At 49.9% G+C, this 18,470-nt stretch overlaps 1 protein-coding gene across 1 annotated transcript in view; it reads left to right on the forward strand.

Annotated features, from left to right (window-relative positions):
• Nucleotides 1–6,241: 6,241 nt before the first annotated feature.
• Nucleotides 6,242–18,470, forward strand: part of GCK (glucokinase) — a 45,001-nt gene continuing 32,772 nt past the window's right edge. Inside the window, exon 1 of the mRNA XM_002817996.4 lies at nt 6,242–6,830. Within this exon, the coding sequence (XP_002818042.1) occupies nt 6,789–6,830 (42 nt within the window). The 5' untranslated portion in view covers nt 6,242–6,788. The remainder of the gene's footprint in view (nt 6,831–18,470) is intronic.

The raw sequence follows: 18,470 nt of genomic DNA on the forward strand, positions 1-18,470 counted from the left end.
GCCTCTAGATTAGATAATAGTATTGTGTCTATTTTAATTTCCTGCTTTCAATCACTGTGCCATGGTTATATAAGAGAAGTCTTTGTTTATAGGAAATATACACAAGAATTTAGAAGTAAAGGGACATTGTGTCTGCAACTTACTCTTACAGGCTGTGTGTGTGTGTGTGAGAGAGAGAGAGACAGAGACAGAGAGAGAAAGAATGATAAAGCAAATACAGGAATCAGGATGAAGGGTATCTGTTTGTTTGTTTTGCTTTGTGACAGGGTCTTGCTCTGTTGCCCAGGCAGAAGTGCAATGGTGTGATCCCACTCACTGCAACCTCTGCCTCCCAGGTTCAAGCGATTCTCATGCTTGTATTGTTCTTGCACCTGTTCTGCAAGTACAACATTGTGGGAATGGAAAATGCAGGGACTGGGCACTAAGGCTATGAATGAAGCCTGCACAGGAGTGTGGGTAGCAGAGTTCTCTAGTCCAGGCTCCCGCCTTAGGTGCTGGGACCTAGAAGAAAAGCCTCTCTGCAGACAGAACTGGAGTTAACACTGTCCACGATAAATGGCCCAGGCCTTGTTAAGTTTGCCCCACTGAGCAAAACAAGTACCCACCCACATTTGCAGCCTTGCCCAGCTCACATAAGGTGCCAGCCCTTGCTGTACAGCAGAACCTTTGGGGAGCTGGACAAAAGCCTATCAAGGAGTATACGCCCAGGAAGCCCAGTCCAGGTGGGGAGCCCAGCCACACAATGGCCCTTGCTCCCACACCTACTCATTCAGTCAGCCAAGGCCATGGCAGCTGAGCTGCCTCCACAGCTCATATAGGAAAGGGGTGTGGAAAGGGGCCACCAATGTGGTCAGGCCTCCATGGCCTGAGTAGGTCACCAAGCCTCAGGTGCACAGACTTGATGTCATCAATCAGGGCCTGTCAGCAGACCCAGCCCTCAGGAACACTGCTCCACACTACAACCCCACACCAAGGCGTCCTGGGCTCCCTCTGTGTTCTCCAGGCCCCAGGGAAGACAGACATAGTCTGCCACCAAAAGTTTGAGCTCTGCGACTGGCTATGAAGCAACAGGGGATGTCAGAGCAAGGGAGGGACAGGACAGGAGTATACATGGGCAGGAAGGGATTACAGCCAAGGAAGACAGGAGGCAGGTGCCTTGATTTTGAGACTGTGCCCCAGCAGGGGCTTCCCAGAAGCTGTATTTGTCCTAAGACAGCCCTCTGCAGCTGAGGAGCTAGAGATGGATATGTAGCTGTGTTAGGCCATTCTTGCACTGCTATAAAGAAATACCTGAGACTGGGTAATTTATAAAGAAAAGAGGTTTCATTGGTTCACAGTTCTGGTGGCTTTACAGGAGGCATGGTGCTGGCATCTGCTCAGCCTTTGAGGAGGCCTCAGGAAACTTACAGTCATGGCGGAAGGCAAAGGGGAAGCAGGCACATCACACAGTGGAAGCAGGAGTGAGAGAGAGAGAGGCACTGGGAGGTGCCACACTTTTAAACAACCGATCTCGTGTGAACTCAGAGCAAGAGCTGACTCATCACCAAGGGGATGGCCCAAGCCATTCATGAGGGATCCACCCCCATGACTCAAACACCTCCCACCAGGCCCCACCTCCAATACTGGGGATTACAATTCAGATGAGATTTGGTGGGGACATATATCCAAACCATATCAGTTATCAGTAGCCATACGGGATGAATGCCAGGAACTTAGAATTAGGACACATGGTCATTTAGACAAGTGGCTTGTCCTGTTGATGGTACCCTGATAGTCGTGGGGTTGCCCTGTACAAAAAGCGAGAGGAAGTCTACAGAGCTATCAAAGAGGGGCAGGTGGGAAGGCCTGCAGAGGAGTCCCCTGCTGCACACCAGGCGTGCACCTCTCACGTCCTCGGGGCTGTAGGCCCCACGTGAGAGCAGAAAGAAGGATGCAGAGGAAGGCCAAGAACACAAGGTGTGCCCTTGGAAAGCCTGGGCACACCAAACACAACCTAACAAACAACAGCAATGAGCACACAGGGAAAGTACTCACAGGGAAACTACATCATGAACTAGAGGCTGATCCCACACCCTGCCACATGAGGCCCCAGGCCCCAGCCTATCAACCAGTGGTCCTTATTGCCACAGCGATTGGTTTTTGGATAGGTACCTGATCCAAGCTTCAGCCAATCAACAGGCCACTCAGCTGGCCATCAGTATGCCATCCAATCAGAGCAAAGCCCAGGACTTTCTTCGACACTTAAGAAAAGAGAAGTAAAGTAACTGGCACAGATTGGAGAGGGTCAAGGAACCCCGAGCTGGATACATACAAACTTTCGGTTAACATGGATGATTAAATACATATGTTTATGTGAACTCCCTCCCAAATATGCTCCACTATAATGACACAAGACAAAGGGCAGGGGGAGACCAATTGCAAGGTGGCGCAAATGAGAGATGCTACCAAGTGTGGCGGGGGAGAGAGGGGAGCAGGTGTCAAGTTAGGAGGCAACAGGCTGACGGGCAGGGGCAAGCAGATGGGGAGGGAGGGGCTGAAGCAGAAGTGTCGAGTGTCTGGAGGGATGGGGCCAGAAAGGCAAGGGGCATCCCGAAGAAGCTATACCTGGGGAGGGCAGCTCCCTCCCCACCCGCTCCCCAATTCATCAGCCAGGAATGCACCACCCACCCCACCCCAGGAAGGAGGACAGAGCACTTTCCTTTGGGAGCATTGAATGGTTCAGAGATTCTGCCACTCTGTGGTCCCCAAATAAACTACTCATTGTTTCAAGTAGTCCCTGTAGGGTAAATGTCCCCCATTGTAACTGGACTCGGATTCCGCCGCTTGAAAGCCAAATACAAGAGGAGAGGTTTTAACTTTTTTAGTTAAAAAAGTAGTTTTAACTAGAGCCGGCAAACCAAGAAGATGGTGAATTGTTGTTTTAAAGCATTCTATTATCTCAAATTTTAAAATTTATCATAGGATTCTTTAAGGAAAACTTGGTATGGGAGATACGTGGGAGCAGTGCAGGGTACAGGGTCTATGTGTCTTGATCCAATGGCTGTCTTGAGTATCACCTATCCTGAGGTCTGGTTGGTGTTATCTTTACTTCGGCCAGATGGTGGTGGGCGAATTGTTCCGACTCCCCCTAAGTTGGAGGATTCTGCAGGGGTTCTGTGTCTGGTTTTTGTTTCAAGATTAGTCCCTGGAATTCCCAAGTAAGCATAGAGTTAGATAAGCGGGCATGGTGCAAAGGAGTGTCTAGTGGGAAAGGGAGAGAAGCACAGTTTCAAAGTACATTTCAAGGTTACATTTTAAGACTAAAGAAAAAGCCTTAAAATGCATTTTAAAGCTGATTTAATGCTTGGCTACACTAGGCTCTGGCCAGTGTGCAGTGTGGCTGCTCTTGGATCAGGTGATGTTTCAATCAGCTGTGTCCAGGGAGGGCAGGGCCATGTGGCAGAACTTGGGACCTCTGTGTGAGGGACTGCCTTGGCCCCTGTCCTTAGCAGGAAGCTATGGTAAGGAACCCTTAGGGAGACATTAAGTTGGGGAGACCATCCCTACCAATCCTTTAACCTCCCCAGCCTCAGCAACCTCAGTTGGAAAGTGGTGGTAATAATACTACCACTGACCAGGTGTGCTGGCCAAACATTCCACACTTCCGCTTCAGCCGCTCCCTCCCCACTCTACTGTAATCCCAGCACTTTGGGAGGAAGAGGTAGGTGGAACCTGAGGTCTGGGGTTGATACCAGCCTGGCCAACATGGTGAAACCCCATCTCTACTAAAAAGAAAGTACAAAAAATTAGCCAGGTGCAGTGGCGTACGCATGTGGTCCCAGCTACTCGCGGGTCTGAGGCGTGAAAATTGCTTGAGCCTGGGAGGCAGAGGTTCCATTGAGTGAAGATCGAGCCACTGCACTCCAGCCTGGGTGATAGAGCGAGACTCTGTCTCAAAAAAATAAAAATAAAATAATAATACCACTGCCTGCCACACTAAGACTGTCTGATTAGATGACAGAATGAATGCAGAAGTACTTTGTGAATCATAAATGTTTTCATCAATACTAGTTATAATGACAATTGCTCCTTCTCCTAATAAATGTATTGCCTTTCTTTAGGAATAAATCTGACAAGAAATGTGTAAGATCTATATGAGAAAAATAATAAAATTCACCTGAAGGACATAAAAGAAGACCAAAATAAATGAAACAACACGTATTTCTAGATGAGAAAACTCAATATTATAAACAGGTTAGTTCTCTAAAATGAATCCCTAAACCCACAAAGTCAATGCATTTCCAATGAAATTGTCAACAGCATTATTTTCTGAAGTGGGATGAGTAGTGCTAAGATTTATAAGAAAGCCAACAATCCAGAGCAGTGGGGAAGGGATTGCTTCCCCACCAAATAGCCATATTAGAGTATTCCCTCGCACCATACTCAAACCACCATCTCCCAGGACCCGGGAGAGCAGAAAAGAGGAATGAGAAGAAAGGCGAGGATGTGAGGTGCAGAATGGCAGCGCACCCAGCACAAGCAATTGCAGAAAGACTAAAGTACTGAACAAATAGAAAACTTGGAAAAATATTAGAAGGAAATGTGGGAGAACATTTTTGCAATTTGGGGATTGGAAATGGTTTTCCTAACAAGATATAAAAACCCCAAAACAAGAAAATAAAGATTGAAATTCATAAAAACTAGATATTCCTGTATGATGAAAGACACAATTAATCAAGTTGTTAAGTTTAGCAATAGACTAGGGGAGGTATCATAGTATATTTAACAGACAAAGGATTAATAGATATTACAGATGAAATATAAAATAGTTTCTCCAAGTCCATAGGCAAAAGATAATCCAATAGCAACATAGTTAAATAATATAAACAAATCATCCTTAGAAGAAGAAATGCAATCACCAAGAAACACATGAAAAGGTGTCCAGCATTTTGCAATTCAAGCAACGATGAGGTGACAGATCGGCAAAAAACTCATAAAGATTTATCATCTGAAGGATTTGCCAGGATAAAGCCAAACTTCTTTTGTTGGTGGAAGAAACTGGTGAAGCCATGTGAAGAGGCCACGTGGTCCTGCCTACCAAGATGTAAAATGTGTACAGCATTTGAACTAGCAATTCAGCCTCCAGGAGCCATCCAGAAGAAACACTGACACACACTCAGACTCTGGTGAAATTCAAGGACTTCTGCCACAGCCTCCTTCGTAATAGTGAAAATCTGAAACTGCCTCAATGACCATCAATAGGAAGTTGATTTTAAAGTGTTACAGCACATCTGTCTGGAGAGATCGCACTGGCCACTCCTCCTCACCCCCTCTGCTGGACCTCTGAGTGTAGGTGGCCTGGAGCTGGGTCCTGAGCCCTCTTTGGTCTATACCGACACCACCCAATATGGTAGCCACCAGTCACACTCGACACTTGAAAAGTGGCCAATCCTAACTGAGAAGGGCCATGAGTGGGAAATACACACCAGACCTCAGCGTCTTAGGCAGAAGTACGTTTTGTTCCAGACTATTGACTGAGCCCACAGCTGAGTTGGCTCCAGCACCCTGGCCCCCTGCTCCATCCACTCACTGGGCCTCCCCACTGCACAGGGCAACCTCTCCAGGGGCACTTGGGCTATGAAGGGGAGAGTGGGTTGCATCCCAGGCTGAAGCTTCCTGAACAGGGCCAGAGGAGGAGCCAGTCCCTGTGGGCCTCTGTTCTGACAGTGTCAACCTCAGCCAGGCTTGTGTGGGCCAGGTGTACTGTTCTGGTTCAGATTTCAAGACGATAGTCAGGGCAGGCCATGCCAAAGCCCTCTGATGGGCTCCCCTACTGCCTGGCAGACCCGTCCAGCTTTGGACTCTGGCCCTGCGACCTGGAAGTCAGGCTGCCAAGAGGTCCAGGCAGTGGCCTCCACTGCAGAGGGGCTCTGGAGAGTTTAGAACCCTAGATGGGGGGGTTAGGGATGTGAGATGGTCCCAGGGGCCTGCTCCTGAGCCACGCCAAGGTGCCTGCTCCCTTTCCTCTGCTTCCAGATTCACGGGGTCCTCTGCTCCTCAGAACAGGAGTGTGGGAGACCCTGAGACACTGCCCCAGGAACTGAACAGGTGGCAAAGGCTTAACAGGCTAGCGGTCACTGCAGAGACAAGGCGATTGAGTGGTCACCATGGTGATGGGGATGGAAGCTCTTTGCCACCAGTCCCAGTTTTATGCATGGCAGCTCTAATGATAGGATGGTCAGCCCTGCTGAGGCCACTCCTGGTCACCATGACAACCACAGGCCCTCTCAGGAGCACAGTAAGCCCTGGCAGGAGAATCCCCCACTCCACACCTGGTTGGAGCAGGAAATGCCGAGCGGCGCCTGAGCCCCGGGGAAGCAGGCTAGGTGTGAGAGAAACAGTCACCTGCAGTCTAATTACTCAAAATCTGTCTCCAGGCCACAGGAGGGAGAGGACATTTCCTACTGAATCTGTCTGAAGGACACTAAGCCCCACAGCTCAACACAACCAGGAGAGAAAGCACTGAGGACGCCACCCAAGCGCCAAGCGATGGCCCTGCCTGGAGAACATCCAGGCTCAGTGAGGAAGGGTCCAGAAGGGAATGCTTGCCAACTTGCTGGAGAACAATGAAAAGGAGGAAACTGTGACTGAACCTTAAACCCCAAACCAGCCCGAGGAGGACGACATTCTCCCGGGGACCCAAGGGCGGGCCGTGACCCCTGTGGGGGAGAAGCCTTGGACATTTCCGCTTCAGAAGCCTGTTGGGGAAGGCTGAGGGGTCCCAGCTCCCCGCGCTGGCTGCTGTGCAGATGCTGGACGACAGAGCCAGGATGGAGGCCGCCAAGGAGAAGGTAGCTCGCCCTCCATTGGGCATCCTGGGAGTGTTTGCTTGCCTGTCCCCAACATTCTGTGGTTTGTTTGAACCTCAGAATCTGATTTTATGCACAGGCTGTTTGAGAAGGGTCTTTCCAGGGGTGCCTTCTGGGGCAGGAAGGCCCCTACTGCCTGGCAGACCCATCCAGCTTTGGACTCTGGCCCTGCAACCTGGAAGTCAGGCTGCCAAGAGGTCCAGGCAGTGGCCTTCACTGGGGAGAGGCTCTGGAGAGTTTAGAGCCCTAGACAGGGGGGTTAGGGATGTGAGGTCTTGTGGGCAAAGCCCACTACCTGATTTTGAGACAACACTCACTAGACATGGTGACAAGTCAAAGATGCCTTGCCTCCTGGCAGGAATCACTTCGCAGGGAGCCCAAGGGCTGCTGTGGCCTGCTGAGGAGTGCAGGGCAGTTACTTTTTCCAAAAACAAAGAGAAATCCAGGCATGCTCTGAGCCAGCCCTGAGCTCAGCAGTGATGAAGGAGAGAGCTGGAGACAGGGGACTTTGCTGTGAAACACTGGGGGGAATGTGCCTGCATCACTCCAGCTGGGGGCCCAGGCAGAGTGGGGGAGAAGGGGTAAGTGGGCAGAGCCAGTCACTTTGGGCATGCTTCCCTCTTGCCTGTGTGAAATGACCAGGTCAGCATAAACCCCAGGCTGGCTGTGCTTCTGGCAGAGCTAATGATGTTAGGAGGAAAACAACCAGCCCAAGTGAGAGGGTGCGCAGCCAGACAGCTGGACCGGCCGAGGCCCCAACCAGTCCCAGATCTGCCTGTCACTGGTGTTACGGCAGCAATTTGGATGAGAAATCCTGCCCAAAGGGGCCCCTTCAGGCCACCTGGGGAGAAGGAAGCGGCTGTCTTTGGCATGACCAGAAAGATGGCTCGGAGCTAGGGAGAGGTGGACATGTGGGCTGTGGAGATCTGGCACTTTCCCCAAACGGGGAGAGAAAGCATAGTGTGCCAGTGTGTGTGTGTGCGTGTGTGTGAATGTGCTATGTGTGCATGTTTGTGCCTGTGCATACCTGCATGTGTACATGCATGTGCACATATATGTGCACAGGGAATCACTTTAATAAAGGCCACAGCAGAGCTGTCCCTGAGCCCCTTGCATTCACAGTGGCATGTGAGTGAACCACCTTCTTAGGCTGGGCATCCAGTCTCAGACTCTGGGGCTGCACATGCCCCATCCTGTATCTGCTCCACATGTGAGTGGGTGCTGGTCCTGACCAGGGCCAGCTGTGAACCCCAGAATCCTGGGAGGTCACTGACATTCTTGTCAGGGCCAAGAGTGGAACAAGGCAATGCCTCCGGCACAAACTTTAAGGGGTCACCAGAAACATCAATCATCAAGATATATGCTATTTTAAATAATCAAAATGAATGCAAAAAAAATTTATGATGGACAAAATATCAAACTCTAAACAAAGGCAGGATGAGTATCACTGACTTCTGCACTTTTCTCCACCCCATCTACCCCTCTTCTAGTGCCTGGATCGCAGGGTGCCAAGGCCCAGATGAGGGAAGCGTGGAGCTGCAATGGCCACTCCTGTCTGCTTGCTCTGGCTGCACAGAGGACTCAGTCCTTGTCTTGGGGGAACCTATCTTGGTTTTAGGGTCATCCTAAGGATCTGATGTTTTCCAAGTGAGCTGGCTGTCCAGGCCCACCCATGTTCAGTCTAGTCCTGTGTCTCTGGGAAGTGCTGCCCCTACCCCAAGCCAGTGTTTGACCTTGGAGCAATGAGCAATGCCCTCCTTGCACTTTCAAAGTTGTCCCCAAGACGTCAGCTGTGGTTGTCTGTGTGCAGACTCCCAGGAGGAACTGTCTTCTTTCTCCTTTTGGTTGCTTTGGAGGAAAGTAAAGTGTTGCTGGTTTCCCTCTTTCTACTTCTCTGATTCAGAGCAGCCGTCTTGCCGGTACCAACCTTCCAGATCTTACCTGTGGTCACAGGAGCCTGTGGCCTCAGTCCTGTGCCCAGTGACTTCTCCATGTGGATGTCAGCTCCTTAGGGGCAAGGCTGATTCCACTGACACCACCCCCACCCCTCATAAGCCCCTTCTTACCAGCTGTGGTTGCCTGGTACCGCATCATCACTGACTCATTCCTTTGGCATCAAGGTTCATCCTTTACTGGGCCACCACTTCTGGGTGGCCTGAAATAGGGCCCTGGGCACCCCTCTTGGGGACCTTTTGGTCCATATTTTCACTCTCACCTCACTATGGACAGATGAGTAAATCTGGTTAACTTTGCCTGATAGATTTGGTGACCTTTTTTCAGGAAGGATCCTGGAAAGATAAGATTCAGGTGTATTGGTCAGCTTAGACTGCCATAAGAGAATACCATCCACTGATGGCTTAGAAACAACAGAAATTTATTTCTCACTCTTCTAGAGGCTGGACGTCCAAGATCAGGTACCAGCATGGTCAGGTTGCAGGGAGGGCTCTCTTCCTGACTTGCAGACCGCCACCTTCTTGCTGTGTCCTCACATGGTGAAGAGAGTGAAAACAAGCTCTCTGGTGTCTCTTCTTATAAGAATGCTAGTCCTATGATGGGGGCTCCCCCTCCTTACCTCATCTAAACCTAATTATCTCCCAAAGGTCTCATCTCCAAATACCATCACATTGGGGTTAGGGCTTTAACATATGAATCTGGGGGGACACAATTCAATCCGTAACACCAGGAGGGCATGCCGGGAGGAACTGACCTTCCTCCCTCCAGCTGCCCTGGGCACCTTTGCTCCATTGAAGGAGCAGGCTGAGAAGTGGAATGAGGATGGAATAAGGTGCACTCCATCATGCTTACCCACATCCCTGGCAGGAATTGTACTGGGCCCCAGCAGGAGAGATGCCCCCCATACTGCCATGGCACCTGCTCTGAGACAGGTGTGCAAGTGCAAAGCTCCAGGTGGCCTCCAAGCAGGTGTGCTGGGAAGAGGGGCCAGTTGGGAGGAGCAGGCAGCACCAAGGCCTAGCGGAGCAGTGACAGGTCCCTGACTTCAGGGAATGGGCACCCTGTGGGCAGGCAGCTGGTGTGGGGGTGAGGGCTAGGGCTGCATTTGTGGGACCAGGGCTGGGCCATCCATCATATGCCGTGTCACAACCCCAGTGCCCCTGCTGTAGCCAGGACAGGAGGCCAGGCCAGGCTGGGAGGTGACAAGAGTGGGGGCTGTCCCCAGGAGAAGCACTCTGCTGCCTGTGGCCCAGGCCTCTGGGGATGAGGACCCCTCAGAAGGAGTAGCTATGTCTAGGAAGCCCCAGGGCAGGAGCGAGCCAAGGGGGACATCATTAGTGAGATCCAGGGGATCAGTGGGCCACAGGAGCCCCAGCGTGAGCCCCTCTGACTGATGCAGCTAGGCCCACACCTGCACCTGCCCACAGCAGGACCCCCAGGAGAAGAGGGGACAGATGGAGGGAGGCACAAAGTGTCTCTGGCCTCTGCCTTGAAGCCACCCCAAAGCAAGAGAGATTTAAGCCCCTGTTTAGTGACCTCCAGGGGAACATTCTGGCCTATCTGATGTGGGAAGCCCCTTGTGGGGTCTGTCATTCTTCAGCTGAGCCGGGCCTCTGGAGGCAGCCCAGGCATGTCCCCTGTGTGCTCCTGTCCCTGTGTTGGGACACCTGGCCCAGCCCCTCCTTCTGCCTTTCTCTTCCCTTCCCTTCTCAGGAGTGGACACTTCCTCCTTTAGCCCCCTCACAGCTGTGTGAACTTCTCTGTATCTCTCTCTTTCTGTCTCTTTCTCCCCCTCTCTCTCTGTCTCATTGTCTCTCTGTGTGTCTGTCTGTAGTATTCTCTCTGTCTCTGTCACTCTGTCTCTCTCTCTGTGTGTCTATCTTTCTGTATTTCACTTTGTTTCTTTTTCTGTGTGTGTGTGTCTGTTTTTCTCTCTCTCTCAATCTCTCTCTCTCTCTCTTTCTGTCTCTCTTTTGCTGGCATGAGCAAAGAGGGAGCCCCATCCTGATGCTACATAACCGTGAACCAGCACAGACAGAATTGTAGGAAAGTCCTGCAAGTAGAAGGATAGAAGGATGAGGGAAGGAATGCCATGTGAGTCACGACAGATCCCTTTCCAGGAGCCACTGACTCACCCTGCCTCCTGCCCTCCCACTGTGACACTATTACTCACAGACAGGCCCGGGTTAAACCCATGTTCCAGGTGCCCTGTGGTTCCCACAGTGTGGCTCCCTGGGTCTGGCCTCAGGCTCCACAGGTGCCCAGCCCTGCCAAAGGCTCCAGAGCAGCTGTCCCAGCTGGGGAGCTGCGGGGCCCCTTCACAGAGCGCACGGGAAGAAGTTCCATCCTACATGTTACATCAAGAGGGACGTGCCTGAGAAGGGGAGCTGGAGCCCGTGCAGCCCCTGCTTGCGTGCAGAACATAGTGTACCCTGAGCATGCCATGAAAAACACAAACGCACAAAGTTGTAAAGAAAAAAGAAATGACAGGTGGCTGTAAAATCAGTTATAGCCCACGAGAGGCCCACTAATGAGTGGTGATTTCAGCTGATTACAAAGAAATGGTGGTGTTTCTGTAATGACCTAAACATGCACTCGTGCGTGCACACACGCGCACGTATAGTCACATAACTGACCAGCCCTATGCATCACTTGTTAATTACTTAGTAACTGTAACATTAATGGTTTCCAATAAGTGAGCCTTAGTCTCTGCGCAAGGGTCAGTTTATTGAGCACACAGGGGCCTTGCAGTGGGGGCAGGTGACCTGCTCCTGGGAGCCGCCAGCCTCTCCTATCCTGCTCTTCATCTTCCTCTGTGGTAGGAAATTGTCGCACTGCTTCTACACCTGAGGCTGAACGTCTCCCTTTATTTCAGTCTGAAACACGTGTACAAATATACTAGAATGAATTAAGGTTGCAATTATTGATATCAGGCAGTGAGTACATCAGGGTTTGTTATACTATCTCCTTTACTTACTTCGAAGTCCTCTATTACCAAAAAATTAAACACTATAAAAGAAAGAAAAAGGAAATGAGGCTAGATTCAACGCAGGTTACTCTTACTAAACCCTTCTTAGTCCCAGGAGTCCCCTAACACAAGCACTTGTGACCTGGAGTGATATTCACAGCATTCCTTACCTGGCAGTACCTGAGTATTAGCCCCTCCTAGTGGGATCTTTGTTGTAGACAACCAGCAACTATCAGCCCTGCCAATAAACAAGTAGGAAAGGGGAGTGCTGGAGAGGCCAAGAAGTGGGATTTTCCGTGCTCCTGGGCTGTGACCCAGAGGGCATGGCTGTGAGGCTGATCTCAATGAACACTCTGTCTTGGAAGTACAGGGATCCTCTGCTACCTGAAAATGTTCTGAGTATTCACTTTCACGGATTGCAAAGTCATTTACCCAAAATTCACTCATTCACTCTCCAAATGAAAAGTGAGTATGATGAATCAGTATTCAAGTTCCACCTGGGTCCTGGGAGAGGGTATGGACATCATATCTCAGCTGTTCTGCCAGGAGGACCCAATCTCAGTCTCACTGCCTGCCTGCATCGTTTGTCTGCTGCCAGCCTGCGCAGTAGGAAGGGAAAACATGATTTGTATCTGTTTTAGGTCAGGTTCCCAAGAAGTAGAGCCTGAGATTGGAATTCTTGGAAAATGGTGTTTGCAGGAACACTGTCAGCAGAAGCTGTAAGGAAGTTGGGGGGACAGAAAACGAGAGGTAAGAAGCCAGTCAAAGAGGCAGGTCCAGCTTAAGTCTGCCTCAGTCTGGTTCCACCTGGGCTCTGATGCATGAAGAATATCACAGGGTTGTCCCTCCTGGGAGAGGGGCCAGCCTGTTGTACCTGTATCAAAGCCATCAGCTGAGGGCCAGGGGGGAGGGAAGATCTTCCAGGCATTTCCAGGAAACTCTCAGGAGAAGGGTGTAGCTGTGAGCAGTCTGCAGCTGCTGCTCACTGCAGCTAAAGGCTGGGTGTGCAGGCCAGTCGGCCAGTGAGGCGCCAATCGCAGGCACTACAGTCCACCCCTTGACTGCTCAGACCTACTGCTTTCCACTTTAAGCTCTCTCCATCCAGGCACAGCTTCAGGGAAAACTTACAATTGGAGAAATAGAGGGATGAACTACAATGCCCACTTCTGCAGGTGATTGTAAGACTGTCACTGATACTCACCATCATGCCCCACCCCCACCATCCATTCTAGTGTCCCCTTCCCCTTGGCTAACACTGCTGGTCTAGGTGACTTGCCCAGAGCAGGAACCAAACCCTTATCCCTGAGGCATCTGAATCCTGGATTCCTTTATCAGGCTATTGTTATTGTAAGTTGTCCATTCCCAATTACAACTGGACATGAGACTACCAAGAAACACCCTGGCAAATCATCTGAGTGCAAGCCATATTCTTCCTGCTCCATTATGTAGCTATAGTCCTACCTCGTAATGACGAGGGTAAATTGCCACATTATGCTCCTTGTGCCAGGATGGTAATACCTTTCTCTACCTGCTTGGCTGCTGGCACAAGGAGCACAGCATGACCAGGAGGCAATTGTAGCTGTACATTTAGTGAACGTGTTAATGTATCACCTGGTGGAAGGACCCCCCCTGAGAACCAAGACTTCTAGACCCACAAAACCTAAAGTTGTGAATGGTGGAAGCATAAATTTCCCAAGTGGATCATGGAGAGTGATGAAGAGCTCTTGGTTCCCAAACCCACATATTTTACCTTTCAGGAACATGGCCTCATCCCATAGCCATTAGAGTGTATATTGCATTCTGGAGGACAGTGGGCCCTCCTCATGGGTGTCATCTTCAAGATGACAGCTCCACTGTGCCTCCAAGAGGATGCTCCACCACTCTATCTGTGATTCCTTGGTTAGCAGGACTGGCTGAGGCACTGAGGGTAGGAAAGGCAAGTCCACTGCTGGCTGGAATACATGTCAATCCAAGTCAAGAGAAAATGCTGCCCTTTCCAGGTTGGAAGGGGCCCGATTTAGCCAACTTGTCACCCAGTAGTGGCTGGTTGGTCTCTTCCAGGAGCAGTGTTATACCAGGGATTCAGCACCAGTCCCTATTGCTGGCAGTTCCTACATTCAACAGCAGCAAAACTAGGTCAGCCTTGATGAGAGGGAATGTATGCTTCTGGGCACAGGCATGGCTTCCTTCTCTGACCCATGATTATCTATTTCTGAGTGCATGGTGGCCGACATTCAGCTGCCTGGCCATCCTATCCACTTGGTTATTATTGCCTCTTCCACAAGAAGTGGCTTCTGGCTGTCATTAATGTCTCATACTTTGTGCCCACTCACACAGGTTTATCTCTACAACTTTTCCCCATGCCACGGCTTTTCCACAATCTTCTAATGTTGCTCCTTCCAAGCTGCTGAAGAACGAGCTAAGCTATTCACCAATGTCCATGAGTCTATATTTACCTTAGGCCGCATCTCTCCCCACACAAAGTGAATAAGCAGGTGCACCCTCCAAAACTCTACTAAGAGGATTTCTTCTCCCCAGTGTCTTTCAGGGCCACCTTGAGTGGGGCTGAAGTACAGCAGAAGTCCATTTCCAGCTTGCATCAACATGCCAAACTAACCTATCCATGATCAATGCGTAGGTGGGTTTTTCCCTCCTCCAGCAGCTAGACAAAAGACACCCCCCACCAGGAGGCCATATGTGCATGTGAGTGAAAAAGAGGCACAGGGGCCAATATTCGTGCAACAGTGGTAGATGGCAGGTGGGTCTGGGCCACCTGTCCCTGCAGCTTATCTGTGCCATCTGGACCTGCTCAAGCCTGATTCCAGATATACCATTTCCATCTTATGATAGATGGCTTATGACCTAGTGGGTCTGACAGCACTAAACTCATAATGGGCAGTTATGGCCACATGGTCACTTAATGTCCTATGGTCAGATACTCTGCTGGGTGGCATGCCAGGAAATGCTTTACAAGTGGTGTTTGGTTCTCTGCTGCAGATGGCATGACCTTGGTCCAGAGCCCTAGGGGTTTGGACAGTGACTCCTGTTGGGGCCTAATCTCACATTCCATGCAAAGTATCATCAGATTTGCCAATCACATAGCCTAAGGGTCAGGACGGATCCAACCAGTTTTTGCAGAGATCAAACTGGAGAATGAAAGGTTGATATGATGTGACCCACCACTCTACATACATCCTTTAAGTCTTTGAGAATGGCAATAATTTCTGCCATCCCTGCAGATTTGTGTTTTTCTATTTTGTCTGGGTGGGAGTGCAGCATTTTCACTTCGCCTTTGCTATTACAAATGTTGCTTATTCTATAAATCAAGGAACCATTGTAAGGGCTCTTCTTATGGTTAAGTATATCCATTCCAATGATTTATTAAGGATCCAAGGAAATGATTTCTGGGTGAATACACAGAACTAGTGGATCCAATGTGAGACATACCTGGGCCATAACTATATTTGTCGTCTTACCCCAATAAGCCTGCACTCTACTAGGACAGCCATGATAGCACTTTAGGACCCTAGATATAAGTGTGAATTGCTGGCTGGGCATGGTGGCTCACGCCTGTAATCCCAGCACTTTGGGAGGCTGAGGCAGGCAGATCACCTGAGGTCAGGAGTTGAAGACCAGCCTGGCCAACATGGTGAAACCTCATCTCTACTAAAAAATACAAAAATTAGCTGGGTGTGGTGGTGGGTGCCTGTAATCCCAGCTACTCAGGAGGCTGAGGCAGGGAGAATTACTTGAACCCAGGAGGCGGAGGTTGCAGTGAGCCAAAATCACACCACTGCACTCCAGCCTGGGTGACAGAGCAAGACTCCATCTCAAAAAAAAAAAAAAAAAAGTGTGAATTGCTATGAAATCACTATCAAAAGATCTGAGTGTTACCCTTACTCAGTGTGGTCGAATATAAATAGCCATAGGTTCCTGTTATACACACTTGCTGTGGTGCTACAGAGTCTTTCCTCATGGGAACCCAGTCCCTCTTTCAATCAATGGGTTCTTGTTCTGAGAACTGGCTGAGGTTTGGAAACTGTGCCTTTCCATCATAACTTTCCACTGGGGTGACTGACCTTGGTCTTCTGTTCATCCTTTCTGGCCCCTAAGAATCCAACACTCTATTAGCCTTCTCCTTAGACCCCTATAAGCAAATCCCTTCTAGTTGTTAGTCTGACCTTGGTGCCCAATATGATAGTTATTCCCACTTTGCTTCTGATGTGCTTCTAAGTGTTGCCCCTGGTCTCTGCCCTTAAGTGATCTATCATCCCCACTGCCATTAGGGGGAGAAGCTCTGAAAAAGAGTTGTCTCCCATCAACTCTGGTCTACAGAGGACAGCCCTTCTGAGCCTCATCCATGTGCCCAACACCAGCAGATTCTTTACAGCCTGGGAAGCAGAGTGTCTTCCCTGCCTTTCCAGGGAACATAGCCAGCTTACAGGCTTTTTGATCTTATAGAGTAGGTCAATTATATTTTGCCCCATTTCTTTTATCCTTTTGATCACTTCCTCTTGGTCCACCACGTAAACTCAAGCATCCCTACTTCATTTAATTGAGCTGTTGCTTTTTCTAAGCTACCAACAGCCACCCCAGCAATGTATCAGAGCCCTCTCTTGGGACCCTTGCCAGGGTGTTAAATCCTGCATCATAGGAGAATGCCCCCACATCAGCAAAGTCCTCTTATCCTCTTGATATCCCACCTGCCTCAGTCCAGCACCTTCAGGATCTGGTCTCAAGCACAGGATCCAGCACCTTTGGGACCGTCTCAAGCATAAGATCCAGCACCTTTGGGATCTAGTCTCCCACTTCCTGCTAGTACTTGTTAGCCAAAGACTGAGTTCCTTTGGCATACAATTTTTTTCTTCTTCCTTGACAGGTCCAAGTTGGGCCGTGCTGAGATTTGGCCCTCCTTGTCGCCAGGAGGGGAGGTGGGGGCCGATCCTGAGGAAGGCATGCATTTTCTCCTGGGGCACTTGTCTCTTTCAGACATCTGCATACTTTTCAGGAGAGAAAAGGCCTCCTTCTCACAGCAAGACTACTTCTGTAGGTGCAGGTGGCTCGTGGGAATCTGGGAATTCAAAATTCTCAAGTGTACTCACTAGCACATTAGAAAGCCAGTTGTACACATCCCTTTCCAAATCTTCATTCAGTGACACCATGTCGGTAGCTGGAAATGGGCCATGGTGGGTGTATTTCAACCATGAAAATCAGAAAATGCTACAAACCAGGGCATCCCGCATCTCTAGACAGCAGATTGTTAGCCATTTCCCAGCATACGATTGCATATACTCCTTCCCATCAGGGCCCTGGCTTGCCTTCGTGGAGGACTCAGCCCTTGCTGAAGTTCTGCTGCTGCTCTTACAACTGAGTCCTGTGCCTGGTCTCCAGCTCTGCCTGCCTCACTACAGGAGACAAGCGTCTCTTCAAACACTGCCAAGAAGACCCTCTGGCTCTCAGACTTGGCTTTAAATCGATAGACCTGAGCCTGCCATTTTCTCTTTTCCATGCATCACTCCACTGATCCACAGGTCTCAGTGGCATAGTCCTTCGGGTTAGCATCTCCCCCACACCCTCGGTGCCAGAGACACTGAGTAAGCAAGTACCTCCCTGTCCACCTCCATCTCCGCTCCCCACAGGCAGGGCCTTGGCAATCCACTGCTGCAATGTGCCAGAGACTGTCAGTACTTCTACCACCAGTGAGGTGGCATCCAGCTGGGAAGTGATCCAACTCCAGAGTCCCGCCCTCATAGGCTGATTTCTAGGACCACCCCTGGTAGACTGTGTTAGGTTCTTGAAGCAGAGCCTGAGATAAGGATTCTGGCACCTGTGATTGAGTGGGAGGGTGCTCTTAGGATGAAATGGGGTAGAAATACGCAAAGGTACAGATTCAGCAGCAGTTGAGCCTCAGTCTGACCCAGCAGGGAGCTCTCAAATGTGAATGACATCACAGAGTTGTCCCTCTGAGGCAGGGGCCAGCCTTTGTGCTCCTACATGAGTCAGTCACTGGCTGGAGGCCCCTGGGGAAAGGCTAGGGCTGCCAGCTTTAGCAAATAAAAAATTAGGGCACTCAGTTAAATTTGAATTTCAGATAAACAACAAATCATTTTTTAGCATATGTCCCAAATTGCGCAAAACATAATGTGTTTTCTCTGCCAGGCCTAGGAAGGGCATAACTTCCCAGGTATTTCTAGGTGAAGTAACTTTGTAGATCAGGAGTAAGTCCCAGGAAAGAAGTCCAGCTCTTCTCTTCAACCCTGGGCAGCTGGGGGTAGGCACGGGAGCCCAGCAGGCACCCATAGCATCTCCTACAGCATCTGAAATGAACAGGGTCATCACATACTACATACAAATGTACCCACTGCTGAGTTCTTCAGGGATTATATAATTAGGTACTTGGTATTTTAAATACATTACATTATGCAGAAGTCCTTTGTGGATTGCTGTATTTGGAGAGTTTTGTGATATTGGGGGGATTAGATGGAGTTTTCAGATGGGCATCATACTGTTTTTCATTTAAAACCCTAGAGCATTGTAATCCTAGAGAGTGATCCTGCTATTAGTAAACTAGCTCTCCAATAGCTTTTCAATGTGGCTGCAAAGGACATGCATGTGGTTCACCCTCCCAGGAAATCCAGGAGGGCAGCATTGGCCTGAGTTTGGCTGGTTGGGAAGGTAATGCTGGACAAAGGCAATGGGTG

Source organism: Pongo abelii, chromosome 6 (genome assembly GCF_028885655.2).
Source record: "Pongo abelii isolate AG06213 chromosome 6, NHGRI_mPonAbe1-v2.0_pri, whole genome shotgun sequence".
In the NCBI taxonomy this organism is placed as follows: domain Eukaryota; kingdom Metazoa; phylum Chordata; class Mammalia; order Primates; family Hominidae; genus Pongo; species Pongo abelii.